This window comes from Crocodylus porosus, unplaced genomic scaffold, assembly GCF_001723895.1.
Source record: "Crocodylus porosus isolate Cpor-Errol unplaced genomic scaffold, CroPor_comp1, whole genome shotgun sequence".
Taxonomy (NCBI): Eukaryota; Metazoa; Chordata; order Crocodylia; family Crocodylidae; genus Crocodylus; species Crocodylus porosus.
Window position 1 is genome coordinate 48,488,381 of NW_017728950.1, and position 19,967 is coordinate 48,508,347.

General features: G+C 43.3%; 1 protein-coding gene across 9 annotated transcripts in view; it reads right to left on the minus strand.

Moving 5' to 3' along the window:
- Positions 1-19,967, minus strand: part of ADAMTSL1 (ADAMTS like 1) — a 639,880-nt gene that overhangs the window by 273,512 nt on the left and 346,401 nt on the right. For all 9 annotated transcript variants that reach the window (XR_002104654.1, XM_019554877.1, XM_019554882.1 and 6 more), the window contains one exon: positions 12,626-12,753. Coding sequence is in view for 8 of the 9 variants with exons in the window: in XM_019554882.1 (XP_019410427.1) it covers positions 12,626-12,753 (128 nt within the window). In the remaining variant the exon portion in view is untranslated. The remainder of the gene's footprint in view (positions 1-12,625; positions 12,754-19,967) is intronic.

The window sequence follows — 19,967 nt, forward strand, 5'->3', positions numbered from 1 at the left end:
CCCCCAGTTTCTTAATGAGAATGGGGTGAGAGACAGTGTCGAAGGCCTTCCAAAAGTCCAGGAAGACTATGTCCACTGCTGCCCCTGCATCTAAGGATTTGGTGATCTGGTCATAGAAGGCCACCAGGTTGATATGACAGGACCTGCCACTAATGAACCCGTGTTGGTTGCCCCTAAGCATAATCTCCCCTGCTGGCCCATCGTGGATATGCCCCAGGATCGAGGTAAGAGTAACTGGGCTATAGTTTCCTGGGTCCTCCTTCTTCCCCTTTTTTGAAGATAGGAACCACGTTGCTACCACCAAGAGTGCACCATGAGTGCTCATAAAGCCGTGCCAGCGGTCCTGCAATGACCTCAGCCAATTCCCTCAGCACTTTGGGGTGGAGATTGTCTGGACCAGCTGACTTGAATACATCCAGTCCTTCCAGAAATTCCCTAACTAGTTCCTCACTAACCCTTGGCCTAGGTGTTTACATAGAAAACAACATTAGGAAGATATTTGATGTACTTTTAGCAGACTTTAATGTGGTGCAAAAGATGGAAATTTGGAGTGCTAGCACCATGTGACTTGCTGTATCTCTAAGGATAACCAGTAAATCCTCCACACACCCCAGTATGGGAACTGCTGATCCAAACTCTGTGACATTTGTGGCTTCATGTAGTTTTGAGTTAAATCTAGGATTTAAACTTGGTGCTTCTGATACTTTGTTTTAAGTTGGAACCTGTAAAGTCTGAGGAAACAGAGCGTTATTTCCATCATTACATGAAAGTGGCAAAAGTAGCATACTTAAGCTGTGGCACCTTGTTTAGTTAATCAGTAACTAGAACAAAACAAGAAAAAAACAATTATGCCAGGAGACTTAAATTAACTGCATGAATTCTACCGATCTTCAGAGCTTTTTTCCAAACTTCCACATCTCTAACCACAGGAAAATAGTATGACCTGATGAACAGCTAGGCACAAATAATCCCAGATGCTACCTTAAGTGAGTGCAGCTAATTGGAATCACTTTCCCAAATAACTTTGGCAGCACTGATTTCTCAAGCATTCTCATAATTCTATTCAGAAATATGATGAATATGACATATTCTGTTAGAAAGCTGTATCTGTACTAAAGGTACATTGACTCATGACAGTGATGCTGTAGCAAAACCCCCAGTTTTTCCTTCTTTTTTTTTTTTATTGCATTCACTCCCCTTCCCCAACCATTTCTGACTTTTTCTCTCCCTCTCTATTCCCTATAGATAAGTAAGCTAAGCTGTAGGATAAGCTTTAAACATTTTTATTTTGGTAGCAGGTTTTTGGTTTTGGATATCCACTGTTTTATATTTTGTATTATTATTAGGTTTGTATTGATTTTTATTGTTTCATATGGATATTGTATGGTTTAGGCCTGTTTTTGTAAGTGAACCAAAGTCATGTCAAATTTACATTTTATATGTCAAGTCTCCATCTTGTGTCCTCTGCCTGGGCATCCCCTGTGTTCCAACTGTATGAGTCACGTATCCCTCCCATGTAAATTGGTTCCTGGATGAATGAGTGTGATTGGGAATGATTGAAATATAATGATAGCAGGCCTCTACTGAATGGTGTGTAATGACTGGGCCATCACCTCGCATTGATTCATTCAGGAACCACCGACCTCACCCAGGAACAGAGACAAGGCCAGCATTTGAAAGACAAAAGACGCTGCAGAACCAGCAACTCTCACCATTACAGACACCCGAAACTGTACAACCCTGCATGGAGCACACGTGCTCAGTACGCCAGGGGCTGACCCTTGCCTGGGCATGCTTCCGGTCACTAGGGTCACACAAGGTCTGCCCCTATAAAAAGGGGCAGTGAAGACAGACCCAGTCAGACGCTCTCTCCATCTGGACCAGCACCATGCCACACCACCTATCCACCCAGAGGCCCTGCCTGCGACCCCCGTCTGGACAACACCTACTGGACAAGGACCCCTTTCCAGCATACCTCCTCCTACAATTTGGACTCTCTTTCTCTTTCTCTCTCCTCTTGGATTTCAGTGGACTTCAGCCCCTGCACCAAGCCTCTCTAACCCCTACTGCCAGTGTGTACGCATGCAAGGAAACCAATAAGACATTGTGTCACCATCTCCCCTGTTCAATAAAACCACTGTCATTTGCAACCCCGAGCTCAGTCATGTTTTACTGAATCCCAGTCCCTTCCCTATCTTAAGTTCCAGCCTCATTCTTTCTCACTCTCTCAGCTCCAGCCCCCACCCGTTAGTTTCCCAATCCCATCTCCCCTCTTCTGCCACTTCTCAGCCTCTCCTTGCTTTCATGCTGTCCCTGCTGCCTTTCAGCCTCCCATGCCATCTACTGCCTTTTCCTTGTGATTTTCTGCTGCCTTTTTCTGCTTTCTCACTGCCCTGCCACCTTTCAGTCCCACCTGCTGCTTTTCCTGTGATTTTCTGCTGTTTTCAGGCTTACCCGGCACATTCTGTAGTCATCACCGCCTCCCCCCCCACACCCCCCCCAGCAGCTTCCCAGCTCCTCGTGGCTGTCCTGCTGTTTTCTCCAGCTCCCAGCACCTACTGCCACTCCCTCCAACTTCTCTAGCTGCCCCAGAGCCATCGTCTGGCTCCCTACAATCCAGAGCCCCTCTTTAACATCCATACTTTCCTTTAGTCCCATTTTCCCCTCTCCCTACCTACCTTTTCAGCTCCCCTGTAGCTCTGGCTCCAGTCCCAGCCTCTGTGCCTGCATTGCCTCCCTGTTCTTCAGGCTTTAGGTATTGTATTTTAATCAATTAAAATCAATTAAGCTGAAGTTACCCCCGAGCCTCAGTTCTTCAGCCCAGGCCCCTGTAGTCTACTGGTTCTAATCCCAGTCCTGGTAACTTTAACTCCCTACACTTCTACTTTCTTACCTTAACCTTTCCCCAGGTATCCCAAGTACACCAAGCACACACACATCACAGCACCCAACTTAGGAACTCACCTGTGTGTATATGTAGGTGGGTGGTATATGTGTAAATTAGTGAATACACACACACATATAGATATCATTGTGTGTGTGTGTGGGGGGGGTATATAAATTAGTAATCCACGTATGTGTATTGGATGTGCAGGTGTTGATAACTGGTAACTGATTCTGTCTAAATTTGGTGCGTGTAACATGTATGGGCTTAAACCGGTGATAAGTATACATGAAACTAGACTAGTTATTTTGAACGTGTGTGTACCTGAGTTGCTAGTGTTAGTGTGTGTGCGTGTGTGTGTGTGTGTGTGTGTGTATGGCATTGTGTCCATGATATACGAATTAGTGATCTGTGTCTAACTTCTGGGGTGTATAGTGTATGTGCTTGAATTGGTAATAGGTATGCATGTGCCTACGCTGGTTTGAATGTGTATGTGCCTGAGCTGGTAGTAGGTGTGTGTATGCACCTAATTGATTTGTGGGTATGTATATGTTCAATTGTACACCACGCCCTCCTGTCTAACAATGCAATATTGAGATCCTGAGCATTGGCCTGACGCCTCACGACAACAATGCTTTGGTAAAATGTTTCTGCTATGTAAAGCGTTGACTTCCTTATCCAAGGATAGCACAAGACAGACTCTGAAAATGGCTTAAAAAGAGATTTGGGTAAATAATAGCCCCTATTGTGCTCATGACATTTATACAACAACATATTTGTCTTTGTTGAATAGTGTCAGAGTTAAAGCATTTTGCACCAGTAACATTATACAATAGATGCTAATGTAACTCTAACAAAGAAAGCCAAAGGAGTAGGTATCATAGTTATTTATTTTACTTATTGTTTTACTTTTGAGAGTCTTTTTTTAAAAAGGGCCATGGCTTTTAATAAAATATCTGGCATACAGCATCATACTGTAACTCAAAACAAAATGGGATATAACAAGCCAACAAAAATTTGATAACAAATTCCAGAAGGGCCAATGACTAAAGGAGTAAAAAAACAAAAGCATCACAAAAATGTCAATTGAAAGTGAAAATGCAGACAATGAATCTTGGAGATAGCCACTGAGGGATACCAAAGATCATTCTCAGGGAAGGGGTTCCATTGAGAGGTTCACTGATGTGTGAAGGTTCTACAGTCCAGCCCTATATTCTTGAGGAAATCCTGAGCATGTTAAAAAGATGAAAATAAGAATGGTTCTTCGGAAATAATAAAAGAAATCTACAGATGGCAATTGGGAGTGGAACCTTTGATAAAAATGATTTTCATTTCAAAACTGACAATATGACACCATTTCCATATAAAGCATAATTAGCCCATGGAACTTACTGCCACAAGATATCATTCAGTCCAAAGGGTTTAGCAGAAATTAAAGCAAGTTTAAACAGTTATATGGATATCATAAATATATGGGGTTATAAATATAAATATTAAAAATATAAACTGTTTTGAAAGGTATGTTTCAGGTCATAAGTCAACCCTTTCACTAGGAACAGATTTATAATGTAACACGATTTAGCCCAAGAAAGTCTGAGATGAAATCATCAGTACGATGACCAACTTTGCAAGAGACATTTTTTATATTCACAGATATTTGGGAAGTACATGCTTAGCTCAAAATTAGCTGCATTTAGGCTTTTGCAGATGCTCTTGCAATTTAAACTACCAACACTGCTAAGTCTGTGATTTTACCCACAAATCAAAGCTACAAACATCAGATTGACCTAAACTGGGAATCCATAGTAGCCAAGTAATAGTGAGATAGCAATAATGAGATGGTATGCTGGTATCAAGCAAGGACTTACAGCATCAGTAGCAAAAATTTATGACCAAGGGCAACACATCTAGAATTTACAGGTACTTTGTATATCATCTCTGTAATGTTAATCAGTAGGGCTGTGTGAAGCTTCAGTCTCTGATTCGATTTGGCGGAGATTCTGCCCGATTCAGTGGCCAAATCTCCAAATCTGAACTTAATCAGATGACCCTTTAATCTCTCCAAATTGAATCAGAACCCTTCAAATCAATTCAGACAGATTCAGAAAGATTTGGACATAGAAACAGCTTTAAAATGTATTTTCACAGTGATCATGAGCCATGCCTGCTACCTCAAGTTACGTAGAAAAAACTTTTAAAGCTGTGTCTTTGTCCAAATCGCTGATTCTCTGAATCAGCATTGAATCTTCAGATTCAGATTTGGCCATATTGAATCAGGGACAGCGATTTGAATCAATGAATTGAATCACTGTCTCTGATTCGGGCTGCATCTGGATCCGAATCCAAATTGAATAGGGCCCACTTCGCACACCTCTATTAACCAGTACGTTATATAGTAGGGGTCTGCAACCTACAAAAGGTTGATGACCACTTTTATACTGGATTCTTATCTTGATAGTACAATTAAAAATAACCTGTGCACCTCAGAATTGTATTCCACTGTTTTAATGTCTGAATGGATAATCCACAGCATCAAGAAGCTGTGTATTTGTAATAAAATCATAGGAAGTTACAGTTGGAAGGGAACTCAGGAGATCATCTAGTCTAACCCCTCTGCTCAAAGCAGGACCATTACTAACCATATCATCTCAACGAAAGCTTTGTCTACCTGGGTCTTAAAAACCCCTAAAGATGGAAATTCCACAACCTCTGGGTTCCAGTGTTTTCTACCCTCCTAGTGAGAAAGGTTTTCCTAATATCTAACCAAAACTTTCCTTGCTGCAACTTGAGATGGTTGCTCCTTGTTTTGTTATCTGCTACCACTGAGAACAGTCTATTTCCATCCTCTTTGTAACCACCTTTCAGGTATTTGAAGGCTGCTATTAAATTACCCCTCAGTTTTCTCTTCTCCAGTCCCTATAGAATAAATCCCTGGTATTTTATAAGTACACATTGCCGTGGTAAAATATTACACAGTATACAGACAGCATAAAGTAAAGCCATTTATCCTAAAGGACAAGTGTCTTTTCGCACCTGCTCAACTACATGTCTACACGTCAGGGATGTAACGATCACATGGGTTTACACATGATTGGCAGCCACATCACCTGAGTGGCATTGCTCCCCCAGTATAGCACATCGCTATGGCGATATAGCACCAAAACCCAACCATGCACAGTACACGCAGCACAGTAACTGCCGTACTGGGTCATGCTTTAGTTCTTTCAAAAGGAAGTACTAAAGCATGGCACTGTAGCAAAGTGTAAATGCATCCTGAGTGAATCAAATTGGAGTACAACTGGGAATCATTCTAATAATATAGAACCATTGGCTTCATCCAACTATATGCATAAATAAAAGGGAGGCGTGCCTCCCTAAAACTCCAAACCTCTGAAGCTTTATTGTCAAGCCTCCTTGGAGATGTGCCTCTGCCAGTTTAGTTGAACAGATAGGGAGCACTATTTGCAAAAGTAAGTGGAACTTCTGACTACTGCCAAACACATTTAGGGACCATTTCATTAGCCAAAAAGCAGGGTTCATAGTTTCATTATACTGCCATAAAGAAGTCATGCATCTTAGGAAGGAAGGGAGGGATTTAGATAAGGGGGAAAAGAATAATGAATTCAAATAAGTAATCAGACCAGCATAAAGACTCTAAACAATGTTAGGATGCGACTCACTTCTGTGGATTCCCTCCGGTCTCATCCCCATTGCTTTTACTGCTGAGGAGAATTTGACGGAAGGATGTTAATGTTAACTTTTTTGCTCCTACCATATCTATCTATCTATATAGAGATATAGAGATCTATATCTAGATATCTATCTATAGATATCTTTCTATATAGAGCTATATATCTAGATATCTATCTATATAGATATCGATATATAGATATAGATATATATCGCCTATCTAATGGCAAGGAAGCCATCTCCCTGTTCAGCAGTTTATACAGGATTTCCTAGAGGAAAGAGTGATGATGATGCATTTTGACCCTTAAACTTGATTCAGTGAGTCAGTATCTGTGGGATTTCACATTCAACCAAGCATTCTGCTCTGCATTCACACAGGCTATCCCATGCTTCATTCTTCTGCCAGAAACAGCAGCAACAATAATAGATAGGATTGCTAAGTAAATACTCTGGATTTTCAATTAGTCCATTATCTGCTAAGACCATTCCCATAGCCCTGTAAGTTCCTGGTTTTCTGCCCCCTCCACCCCTACTTTATCATACATTTACAACTTACCTGGAAGGTTATAGGGAAAAAAATCATAATTACCTCCCTCCCAAACCCAGAAGCAGCATAGCAATTAAAATACTATAGCAACAGTTGTTAACATGCAAAGTACAATTCCAGATCTGACTATATTTTTAGGATTAGGGTGGAGTAAATTTAAATTAATAGAACTAATAATATTTTTCTGCAATTGGAAAATACTTCCAATACAAGGCAATAAAGTTGGACAAACATGGATTTCAAGTATCTGAAGAATACTCAGACTCCTATGTCTCTGGTAATTTACAGCTACAACCTGGATACCTGAGACAAGTTGTCATCAGATCAGGACACAACAATGGGAAATGGGGACAAGAAACAAAACTTAAGAGCCAAACATTTCCAAGTTGACGAAACAAAGTAAACCTTTACTATGGAAGATCTGTGGAATCAGACTGCGAAACTCACTGCCCCAGTGCACAGTAAAATACAGAAAGTGATGGGTTTTTATATGGATAAAAGAGGGGATGTAAGGTAGCAATAATTATCATTAGAATTTCTCAGTTGCCTTAGATAATGACTCAGAGAAGAGAAATCTGTCCTATCTACCAATATCTATGTTGTTATGTCTTATACAAACATTACCATTAATTAGAGTTTGATGCATATAAAGGCATCAGCATGTTAAGAAGGAGTATCTTCTATGGGGACAGAATTTTATATTAATGCTTTTCATTCTTTCACCCCAAAGGCCAAACAGCAAAACATTACCATACCTAAAATACACACCACAATATAAATCAGAATGTGGCAGATAACGATTGAAAGAAGCTGATTTAATTGTATTTGACCACACATCACAAAGATGTTTAGGAATGGAGCAAGTATTCTTTGCATTGTTTCAAAGCAGACAGGATGAGTTCAGGCTGTCTTTTCTCATAATGTTCTCTAAGCCATCATACCAGCATTATGATGCATAAATACACCAAAAACTTGCCTTGCAGGAAGAGAACTATTTAGGTTCAGTTTGGTCCATGATATTCATCTCTCCTGCCAATTTTTAAGTTTCCACATATATCTTGTATCCTTATTTTATATTGTTTATTGCACAATTATATAGAGCACATGCATTTCTATAAATGTGATAAATTCCACAAAGAAGTCAACTGTCTCACACACAAACTCTCTGACATTTCTTCCTGTCCTTGCCAGATTTAAAACTGTCATACATTTAGGCCGATTTCCAAACCTCCAAAGTCTGGGTGGCTTTTTCCTTCCCCAAACTCCCTCTGCTTCCCAAACAATTTTCAAAGTTTAAACTGCTTGCACAGTACAAATCTTAATCATATAACTCTCTTTTTCATTTGTAATTATGCACAGACCCAAAAAAAAGAAAAAAACAGTTACACGTTTGATACCGTGCTAATTCAGGGTCAAATTATACTATTTATGATTCACTGTTACTGGCTAGCACAATTTGTGCACTTAATAAATCCCTGCATTCTTCACAAGAAGCTCTTGGTCATAATCTCTGATTGGACCAATGCTGTAATGGAGTTTAAGGAAGAAAGAACTAGTCCTATATTGATAGGACAGTGAAAGTCTACTGTACTAAAGACAATCTGAACTAATTTCTGAGTTCCCTCTACCTCTGCCCTTGCTTTCTTCCCTGTGATAGAGACAAGGAATAGGAAACTAGCAGACTCCCTAGGTTTCTGTGATGCATGGAAAAAAGATGCATATTCTTGTGTACTGTGTAATACTGATCCAGTACTTCTGTCTCTAACAACACTGACAGAACTTGGAGTTAGAATGGGGCGATGGACACATGGCCAGCAGGTCTACCCTCCTGCACAGAAGAACCTTGCCAGTCATTGGCTACTACGTAACGGATATATAGCCAAGTCACAGATAAGGTTGGAAGTAGCAGTGGCAACTGCTTGCATGACTGCATGGTGCTCCACTCCTTGGCTCTGTATTGTATTCGGGAACAGGAGGGAGGTTCCTATCCTTGCAACTTTTGAGTGGGCCTGTTGTGGAAAGGCCATTTGCTTTGCAGAGGGATAAGAATGTTGATCCCATTCCAGACACAGAGCAATCCACTGTTAAGGTTATCCAAGGACACAATGTAAACATACAGTTTTCCCACTGATTACATGGCTGTCTCATGAATGTCTGCTCTTATTCCAAATAAGCACTCAACACATCAGCCTGCCAATTGCAGACATCAGGAGACTCAAGCATTTTGAAGTCATGCTCGTATTCAGTATTCTATTTAGGTCCTGTGATGCAAAGGCTTATGTTATCTCATGTCATTGCTAAGCAGCATCATACATTACAATGTCAGACCTAGGAAGCAATTTTAGAGTACTTTTCCTGACTTGCTTTATTAAATATTTGAGTTTTATCCATACATAAAAGACAGCATAAGAGAAAATGTATGTAGGATGGAAAATTATATTACATCCTTGTGTTACAATACACAAAAGTACTGGAGATGGCTTTAAGCCATAAAACATTGGGTCTTGAGTTTTTCTGCCTGTGCCAGGTATCTATTGATATTAAACACATATACTCTATTTAAGAGGGCTGTGATAATTTGAGTAAATATAAATAATACAGTATGAGAATGCCTAGTCATTGCACATAGGATTTTTATTTGCATTTCTCTCAGTGGTAAGCTAAGGCTTAACAGAAATTTTAAATCAGGGGTGGCCAAACCTGTGGCACGCATGTCACAAGTGGCATGGGTTACTTCCATCTGTGGCATGGGGGAAATCTGGGAGGGGGCAGGCAGCACAATGGCAAATGGAGTAGTGAACAGAAAACAGCAATGGATTGGGCAAGAAACACAGGACAAGGAGCAGAAAGCAGAGAAAAACAGACTGGGCACAGAGTATAGGGCAGGGAGTAAAAAACAGAGCAGCACAGCAGGCAAGGGAAGGGGATCACAGTGGCACTTGGGGAGGGCATGGGACTTAATTTGTGGCATGCCTGCCAAAATACTTGTCCCCTACTGGTTTAAATGACTTGCCCAAGGTCCCATAACTTAGTTGTAAGGATAAAAGCATGGTCACTTGACTCTCAGTCATCTGTCCTGTGCATGGAACATGCTGCTTGTCACATCTATTGATTCTCACATCTGAGCAATTTATCCAACCTTTTTCTGGAAGGGAATCTTATTTCAGAAACTGCCTTTTAGTAGGCTCTGTAATTGGAAGGATACCCTTAGCAGAGCTATCATTATTGCTTTGTAACTCAGTATATTATTTTGGAAATCTGTGATGACATTATGGTGTTTTGAAACTGAAGCTTGAGGGTGCTAAACCTGGTGAATTAGCTGCAGTCCAGTATATGGGGGTGAAAGAGATTACCACTCAAGTAGAGAGAGTGCATGGGGATTTTACTTTTCAGTCGATGGCAATGTACAATACGCTTAGGTAAAATCGCACAGCAAACTTTCTGCCCTCTATGGGGGCGTCCAGATGAGCCCACACATGCCTCTTGCAGCATCTCAAACCCCTTTGAGATGCTGCAAGAGGCATATGCGGGAATAGGAAAAGATTTTCCATGCTGCAAATTTGCAATGTGTGGGCAAAATTAGACCCCTGGATATCCAGGGATCAAAAAAAAAAAAAATGGAGTGAAAAAAAGCAGGGCAGGGCACGGTCTTGGACTGGGCCCTAAGGCAACTGGAGGCTGGGTCCTCCACAGAGATGCTCTGGTAGCAGCCAGAGCATCTCTACGGCTGCCCCTCACCCTGGTGCTGAAGCATGCTGCCTGCCCATACAGGGCAGGCAGCATGCCAGCCACAGGTAACTGGACCTGGACTCCAGTGCCAGTAAGTAGGGGGCCGAGGGGGTGAAGGAGGGGGGACCATAGGGGGGATCCCTGGTGGCATTGCCCACTCCCCCAGCCCCCCGATTCCTGTTCTGCCCAGCCCCACCCTCTGCCTGCCCCCCTGAACCTCCCTGAAGGCTACCCCACCCAGCCCCAGCCCCCACAAGCCCTCCTGATCCCTGCCTTGCCCAGGCCTATTCCCTGCCAGCACCCCCCGATTGCTGCCCTTCCACCCCAGCATCACCACAATTTAAAAACAAACAAACAAACCCAGCACTCACCGGCAGTTCCAGGTGCTGTTGGGGTCACTGGAACCCCCCACGCAGTGCGGAGCATGGTGACAACCCCAGCAGCCACAGCCTAGGTCCTGCTGCCCCTGCTGCTTGATGCTGCCTGGGGGAGGCTCTGCCAGAAGCCCCCACAGCCCCTGCTCCTGTGGTGAGTGGCTTTTTTTTTTTTTTTTTTTTTTTAAGTGCCAGAGGCTGGGGTAGGGTGGGCAGCCATCAGGGGGCTGGGGGAACAAGTAGGTCATGGGGCCAGGTGGGGCCGGGTCTGGGGAGCAGTGGAGGCCTGGGTGGGGTATCCATCAGGGGGGCTACAAGAGCGGGTGGGGATGCGCCAGGCAAGGCAGCCATCTGGGGGGGCTGGGGTGGGGAACGTGGGACCTGAGGGGGTGGGGGCTGTAGCACCTGCAGGGGCCATTTGACTCCTGTGGGGGGCTGTAAAACCTGTTGGGGTGCTATAACCCCTGTTGGTTGGCTGTAACCCCTGTTGGGGGATGTGGCCCCTGTTGGGGGGGGTGCTATAACCCCTGTTGGGGACTGTAGCCTCTGTGGGGAGGCTGTGGCCCCTGTGGGGGGCAGCAAGACATATAGGTATTCAGAATTCATTTTATTATGATGATAGAGACACCGGTAGGCTTCCAAATTGCTTTAACACTGTAGATATATCAATAAAACATTGCCCAACTGATCACTGTCTCTGTCTCTCACGCTCTCTCTCTATATAGTAGTTTTTTGTTTTAACTGTGGAGGAATATGGATTTTGGGGTATTTTACAGAGTGACTTCAGGATTTTTTTTATCAGGGATTTTTCAGTTTTCACATTGGGAACACCAGAATTCCTGCTCGTGGCAGGGGTAGTCTCCCCAGGTACATATTGGCTGGGCCCCAGAAGCTCCTGAAAGCAAGTAGTCCCGAGCTACTTGCCAGAGCAGCTTTTTGTACTGATGTGGCCAAGAAAGGGCAGCTTTTAATACTGCTGGGGACAGCACAGGTGCTGACCCAGGCTTGAGCTCCCCCCAGTTGCAGATCCGGGAGGAGCCAGGCAGGGTTATTTTGCCCCAAGTGGCACAGTTTGCCCCACACCAAAGTGTGTGTCTGGGCACATGCGCTGAGGCAAAAAGCCCCAGCTCAAATTTGCACTGCTTCTATTTGAGCTGCTATAAGCATACATGCCTGCATGTGTGGACGCACCCTATGGGTTCTCTATAAGTACATCTTGAAAGGTGTTTTGAACTAGCAAGCCTCCTGGCTGGTTGCCTAAAAAATAATAATAATAAAATGTCTCTCTTATCTGAGGCTGATATTTCAGCACAGACCAACATACCAACTGTAGTTCTTGCTGTGATATATGCTGGCACATTGTGGACCACTAGGGGAGGATTCAAGCATTTATCAACTTACTTGCTGCTCAGGCAGCGTCTAAGTGAGTAGGAAGCTCCTCCTCCACAAGTGCGTGAGCATTCACTCCATGAACCCCAGGCATCCCACAGCATGTCTCGGTCTTCCTCAGACCGAGCTGTTCTGGAACTCTAAAAAAGACAGAAAAAAAAAAAAAAGAACAGGGAATCAGTGCAGGGAGAACTACTGTAAGTCAATATCATAATTCACCTCACCTTTCATTATACTGGATATGCTCTGCATCTTAGTGCAAAACAGCCGTTTTGGTGAACTTTCTAAACTCGTGCATACCAAATGGCTGCCTGTGGTAGATGGGGTTATACAATACATCCTTCATCAGTGTTCTGTTGCTTCCTTACCTAGGCACTAAGGATGATTCAAGTGAAAAAGCACTTTATATAGAGTAGTAAGATTGGGGATTTTTCTTGTTCGTTGGAAGGAAGTCTTCATCTGAGAAATCAGGGATTGTGTTTAAGAATATTTCTGCTGAGCTAGAATGAAAGAAAGCAGTAATGGAGTTCATATTGAAGCCTTTACCCAGGATGCCCTTGGAGAAAGACTTTTCTTACCATAATGAATCCAAGTACAACAGACAACAGATACAATTACTACATAAATTACGTTTACATATGAGAAACTGGAACCCAACTTCATCAGTGCACAGCAACCTCCTTAAAATGCTGCAGGAGTAGCTTTGTTTGGCTCCAAAATGATATGGATGGTCTTCAGCTCCCTGTGAACTAATTAATAAAAATATAGCACTTATGACTTTTTAACACTGCAGTAACACAGTTTGAAGCTTACAGACCAAATTTTCAGTATGTCATATCTTCATTTGTGCAAGGACAACTTATAGGGGCAGTTCCTCACCTCCACACCCGTGTATGCAAATGATGGGATAATGTGGACACACAAATCCCATTTGGGCAATTAAGTTTTGCTAGGGGAAATTCAGTAACCTACATGAGCAGGTTAAGGTGTCTGAAAAATGTCTATGTCATATGGAGGCCAGGTGGAGCCTTCATTGCAAACCTAGCTCATAGCACTTTGGGCTGTTTCCAGAGGATACTGCACTTTTACTGGTTTTAGAATAAATTTAAGGGATAGATAAAAATGGGGGCAACTTTGGCGTTGGACTTTCCTAAGGTGAAAAAAAGCCAACAGGCATCATCACTAGTCAACTGCTCAAGATTCACAGGAGTCTGTGCTAGATGTCAGCCTAGACAGATTCTTTTGGGATGAAGAGACAGCTCAGCACAGAAATCATTTTGTTATTATCAATAGAGCTGTGTAAAACTTTTGTGATGAAATATGAAACCTGGCAAAATACTCTAGTGTTAAATGCTGCTATTCACAGGCAAAAAAGGAAGCATTTGGCTGTGGTTTGGGGCTGTGAACAATTTCAGTAAGTATTTGTTCAGTAAAGACTTTGAACTTTTATCACAGACCCAGATCCAAATTCAAACCCTCAACATCTACTTTGAGATGAGCACTATGATTGATGACCTCTGTCTTTTAAACATTTACTAAGCAGGATTTAATGTGAGGGGAGAATTACTTCATTTATAGTTGACAGTTGTCTGTAAATGTAAGCACAGTAATCTGGCATTTATTAATTATTTTAACTAGTAGTACTAACACAGTGTTCCAACATGGGGATCCACTAATACCTTAAGAGATGGCAGGGGGCTTGTAATATATGCACCACAAAGTCACCAATGATGCTGAGGGAGCACCCACTGATTGAAGAGAAGGTACAGCATTTTTAGCAGACCTATACTCAGCTCAACTGGATTGAACCAAGCATCAGGAAATAGCTACTTCACAAGAGGCATGCTCAACAGTGATTGATACTAGTGGTAGCAGAGATCCTGCCCTATTAACTACCTGATGCATATCATGACCTGATGAATATCAGTGAAATGTACTTAATAGGAAAAACAAAAGGAGCAGAGGAAGGAGGCATGGTAGGCCAAAGTCATTCCTGATATAAAAAGACAGTCTTCACTACAGCTGTACCATTTCATAGCAAGTTGAATTTGGTTGTCTGTCAGTGCATGAGAGAAGGTGAAGGCAAAGGCGGGGGAAGAGGGAGGGTGAGAGAGATGGTATATCTGGATTACATCATGATATTAAATAAACAAACATTATAGAAACTCCTGAGTTTCTTTATGACCAGTACACCAGAACACTTCTACGCAAAGAGAATGTGTGCAATTTATTTGATGGGTCTTTATTCTTCCTACTGTATACTTATATAATAAGAAACTAAATCATAGTGACATATGTTATGACAATGGCTATAGGTAACTTACACTTCGCGAAATAATTGATTAATTCTGTCCATGAGGTGCTGTAGGACACATCTGAAAGGCTCACGCCTCTTTTAATGGCACTCCCCTTAGTTTTATTGCCATGTACACCCATATGGCAATTCAGGTGCTGCTTCTCTACACACACAGTTAGTTGATCTGAAGTCTCTAAAGGCAGCAGAGCACTGAATCACTTAATGGTAGATAGATCTTTTGCACTTGTCTTGTGCTTTCTGGGAGCAAACTTGTTACTTCTATATTTTACAGATCTTTATTAATTTTTTTGAAAGTTTCTTACATGTTGAGGACCTGGTTCTTCCCTCAGTTACAGAGACCCTGTGAAGTCCATGGGAACTGAACATGTAATCATATACAATTCGATGGCTGAGAGAACTTGGTTTTAATAATTTAGGTCAGATATCAGTGCTTTGACTACTCCAGGGAAACCAGTGGTGTTAAACATGACAAGAACCACACCCCAAACTCCAAAACAGCTCCAGAAGAGATCATTTGAAAGAAAAAAATTCACAGGACAGCTGTCAAGACCATTTTCTTTCCCTCTCTCAATTGTTTCCTTGTATGACTACACACAGTTCAAGCCTAAAGTGATGCCCTCTTGTATGCCTGCATGGGTGAAAAAGCAAGATGTTTCCTATAGCTGCATCAAGCTCAGCTATTTGTTTTTAATGGAATGGCCACATGAGTGGTGAGAGTCAGGTGCATGGCTGACAGGCAAAGCACAAAACCACTGTCCCCTGAACTGCTGCCCCTTGACATTTCACAATAGTGCTCATGCAGCATTCCTGCTGTTGCTGCTCGTGTAGCCTTAAAGGCACAAGTGTTTCTTTTTTAAACCAGACCCTTCATTGTCAAAGATAAATATTAGGCCTGTGTCAAGCTTCGGTCTGCGATTCAATTCCAAGAAGATTCAGCCTGATTTGGAGAAGCTTCAGAGCCTCTGAATTGATTCTGAAAAGATTCAGAAATGATTGGGAAATTTGAAGATTCGGAGGTGGTCTTTCAGGGAAAGAGAAACTGAGAAGAGGGAGGCGGAATGGGGGGGAAGGACTGACATCTCTAGCTGGCCAGTGATTCTGATCTCTCCCTGAGCCCCCTTCCAATTACAGTGTCTTGGGGAGGGACATAGAAACAGCATATAAACCTCTGTCTGTAGGCATTCTGTGCCTTTTGTAAGCTGTTTCTACCTGAGTGAGCAACAGCGCCTGAAAGGTACTGGACTGGCTTGGCTTCCTAGTCAATCACCAGCTACTTTTTGTTCTTAGAAAGGATTGAATATAGCTTAGCTTACTAACTAGAATCCCTCTGCTTTAATTATCCCTATCCACTTCATTTCTTTCAATTTATATTTGTTCTTGGGTTTTTTTCCCCAGCAGTGTGATCCATCACTGTACAGGGAAGCACACATTATACACATACATCATAGAAGAAGAAGTCAGACTTTCACTGCAGAAGAATAAGAGATTATATATAGTTACTAATATTATTAGTTATAGTTAGTTGCATACAGACTAAAAACAACACAGAAGCAGCAGCCAGATTAACACAACATGGAAGTCAGACAGTCATAGAAGAAGAGAACAGATTTTTAGGTACACTACAACACCAAAGAGTAAACCAAACACAAGACAGAAGAAATTACACATTCAGATTCACATCACAGAATAAGACAACAAATTATATATAGTCCTTAATAATCAATCATACCATTACCTAAATCACATTACACAGAACACAGAAGTCAGATACAGATTCAAGCAACTCAGAGAGAGTCATAGAAGAAGAAAACAATAGATATTTTAGGCACACTACAAAACAACACAGAACAGGAAACAAAACACAACACAGAAGAAGTCAGTCACACAGACACATTTTCCAGTACAAGAAAGATTAATATGAAGCATGCTGGAAAGGCAGGTGCCAGGTCTTCTGGCAGGGGAGGGAGAGGGGTAGAGGGAAAGCTAAAGCTGCAAGTCCCCTCACCCCACAAACATAGATGCATCCTTTTTCCTGGCAGCCATGAGGCTTCTGCTGCCAGTGGAAGCAAGGAGGGGGGAGCAGTATGTGTCTCTGAACCTGCACCACCTTCCCTAACTCCAGAAATAGGCACCAGCAGCAGAATAACAGTCTTCTCCACCCCAATTTCATCTCCCAGCATGAACCTCCTACTGCCAGAGGAGGAGCTGGATGTGGAACCAGGGGACCTGAGCACCCTGGCAAAAGAAATTCTGAGGACGAATGGGGAATCTGACTTTGTGCTCCACACCCCTTAGAGTTCCCCATGACCCAGGTCTCCTTCTCTGGAAAGCACCTTCAAGGAGGTTGAGGTTGAGGTTGAGGTTGTGGAGGCTCAGGCAAGTGGCTCAGCTGAGTCAGCACCTCCTCCTGTTGTGCCTCAGCCTGCTGAGGAAGGGGATAAGGCCGGAGCCCCACCCTCAACCCAGAAGCAAGGGACTAATATAGTGTGGGATCATTTTGAGGTGGCAGATGATCCTAGGCTTGTTATCTGCCAGCACTGCCGAAGGCAGATCACCAGCACAGCAAAGCTGCTGCATCTCAGGAGCCTGCACCCCCTTACCCTTCCTCCTCCTAAGTCTGGCACCAGAGCGTGCATGCCCAAAGGGAAGTCTCCCACTTGCTCCAAAGCCTCCATCCCCAAAAAGCAGAGGCAGGCCACCCTGGAGCAGTGGGGGAAAGCTGCAGAGAGAGGTGGGTGCGTTGCAAGGGTGACCAAGACCACCCAAAGCACTGGGGAGATGCTTGCTCTGGATAGGTAACCCTTCTCCTTAGTTAAGCAGCCAGGATCCAGGTGACTCATGGTGCCCATGTGTAGCATGAACTGAACGAATGTAGCTGATGTTAACATAGAGTGTAATAATACTGAAATGTAACCATGTTATTCTTGTCCTGTAAACAACTTGAAAACTCCATTTTGTATCCTTCTACTTGAAGTAAGTGAATGAACTTTGCATAGCCTTTATGTATCAGTGTATGTAAAAGGATGAATGGTGAGAGAATGGCATGGAGATGGTAGAAGAAGATTCAACTGTTTATGTAAGCAACAAGGCGCCAGATGTAAGTTACCAACCACTAACTAACAAACGCCAGAAGAATTCTTTTGAAGCTTGAAGGCACAAAGGAGATAACAGAAGAAGAAATTCTGCCAGATGGGCACCAAAAACACTCCAAGGATAAGATAAGTTGAAGACAAAACAAGAACAACTGCAAAAACAGAAGCTGGGTATAGAAAAACCCCAAAGCACTGAAACAAAGGATGCCAATTCCTATAAAAGAACACTTTGAAAATGCCAAGTTGGGTGAGTTTCTTTCTCTACTGCTGTTTCATCAGACCACAGATGCATCTGTTCACCCTGCTCCAGCTGTTATCTTTAAATCTGCTATCTTCAAATCATCATCATCATCTACTCAATAAGCCTGGGTTGGCCACCCTGGGCTGATATTAAGCAACTATTGCTGGTAACTATATCGGTGTATGTGTGGATGAAATGGTTGTTTTGTGTATATATATATATGCCTGTGTGTAATGATATGAATGATGATTTGTGTGTTTGTATGAATGGTGTGTCTGAACCTCTATGTTTAACTCACGTAATCAATAAATGCGGCACCTTGCCTTATCCCCCTTTATAAAGTCTCGCTTGGGATTTGAGCAATTGACAATTTGTGTAACAGATGGCCCCATCTTATGAAGTGCCTGCACACACCACCTTTAGCACTACGTTGGTGCCCTCCCAGTATGAGGCATACAGGGAGTACTTGAGGGAGAAGCTGTGCAAAGCAGGGCCACAGGTAGCCAGGCACTTCACCTCTGACATCTGGAGCAGCCAGGGTGGCGATCACACCTACCTCTCCCTCACAGGGCATTGGTGTAACCAATCAGGTGGGCTCTCCTTCAAGCCAAGGTGCTGGATGAGTCCCACATGGCAACAGAGATAATGGTGATCATGAACTGCATGGTACAAGGGTGGCTCGCTGGGCAGAGTGAGCTCACCTGCAGGTTCATGGTCACTGACAACAGGGCCAAAATAGTCAAGGTGGTCCATGATGCCAACTTTCTTGGCATTCGCTGTGTGGCACACAGGCTGCACCTTACAGTCAGGGATGCCTTGGAGGGGGACAGGGCTGACAGTGATGGCACCATTGCTACCACCCACCTCATTTCCAAATGCAGGAAGGTGGCGGGCTACTGCCACTGCAGCATCAAGGAGGGCAAGATGCTGTGGGACAAACAGGCAGAGCTGAGCATCCTGCAGCACAAAATCATGCAAGATGTAGAGACTCAGCGGAATTCCATATACCTGATGCTGGAAAGGCTGGTGGAGCAACAGAAGGCCATCCATGATATGGCCTTCCTTGGGGAGACTGGGATCAGCAGTCCCCTTAACAGAGCTAAGTGGGATATCATATCCCAGATCTTGGTGGTCCTCAAGCCCTTCCTCGAGGCCACCAAGACCCTCAGTGCTGGCAATGCCCCTCTTAGCCAGGTGATCCCCATAGTGAGGGAACTTGAGAATGAAATAGAGAAGTTACAGGGGATCAATGTCCAAGTTGAAAATGACCCATCCACCACCACTCTCTGGGAGCGGCCCTCCAGCCAGCTGGCAACCCAATTGACTGTGTGGGTGTCAACACCACAGCCCCTCAGTTTCTTAATGAGAATGGAGTGAGAGACTATGTCCACTGCTACCCCTGCATCTATAGGATTTGGTGATCTGGTCATAGAAGGCCACCAGGTTGGTCTGACAGGACCTGCCGCTAATGAACCCATGTTGGTTGCCGCTAAGCATAATCTCCCCTGCTGGCCCCTCAAAAAGATTGCCCAGGATCGAGGTAAGACTAACTGGCCTGTAATTTCCCGGGTCCTCCTTCCTCTCCTTTTTGAAGATGGGAACCACATTGGCCCTCTTCCAGTCCTCTGGCACCACACCAGAGCACCATGAGTGCTCATAAAGCCGTGCCAGGGGTCCCGCAATGACCTCAGCCAATTCCCTCAG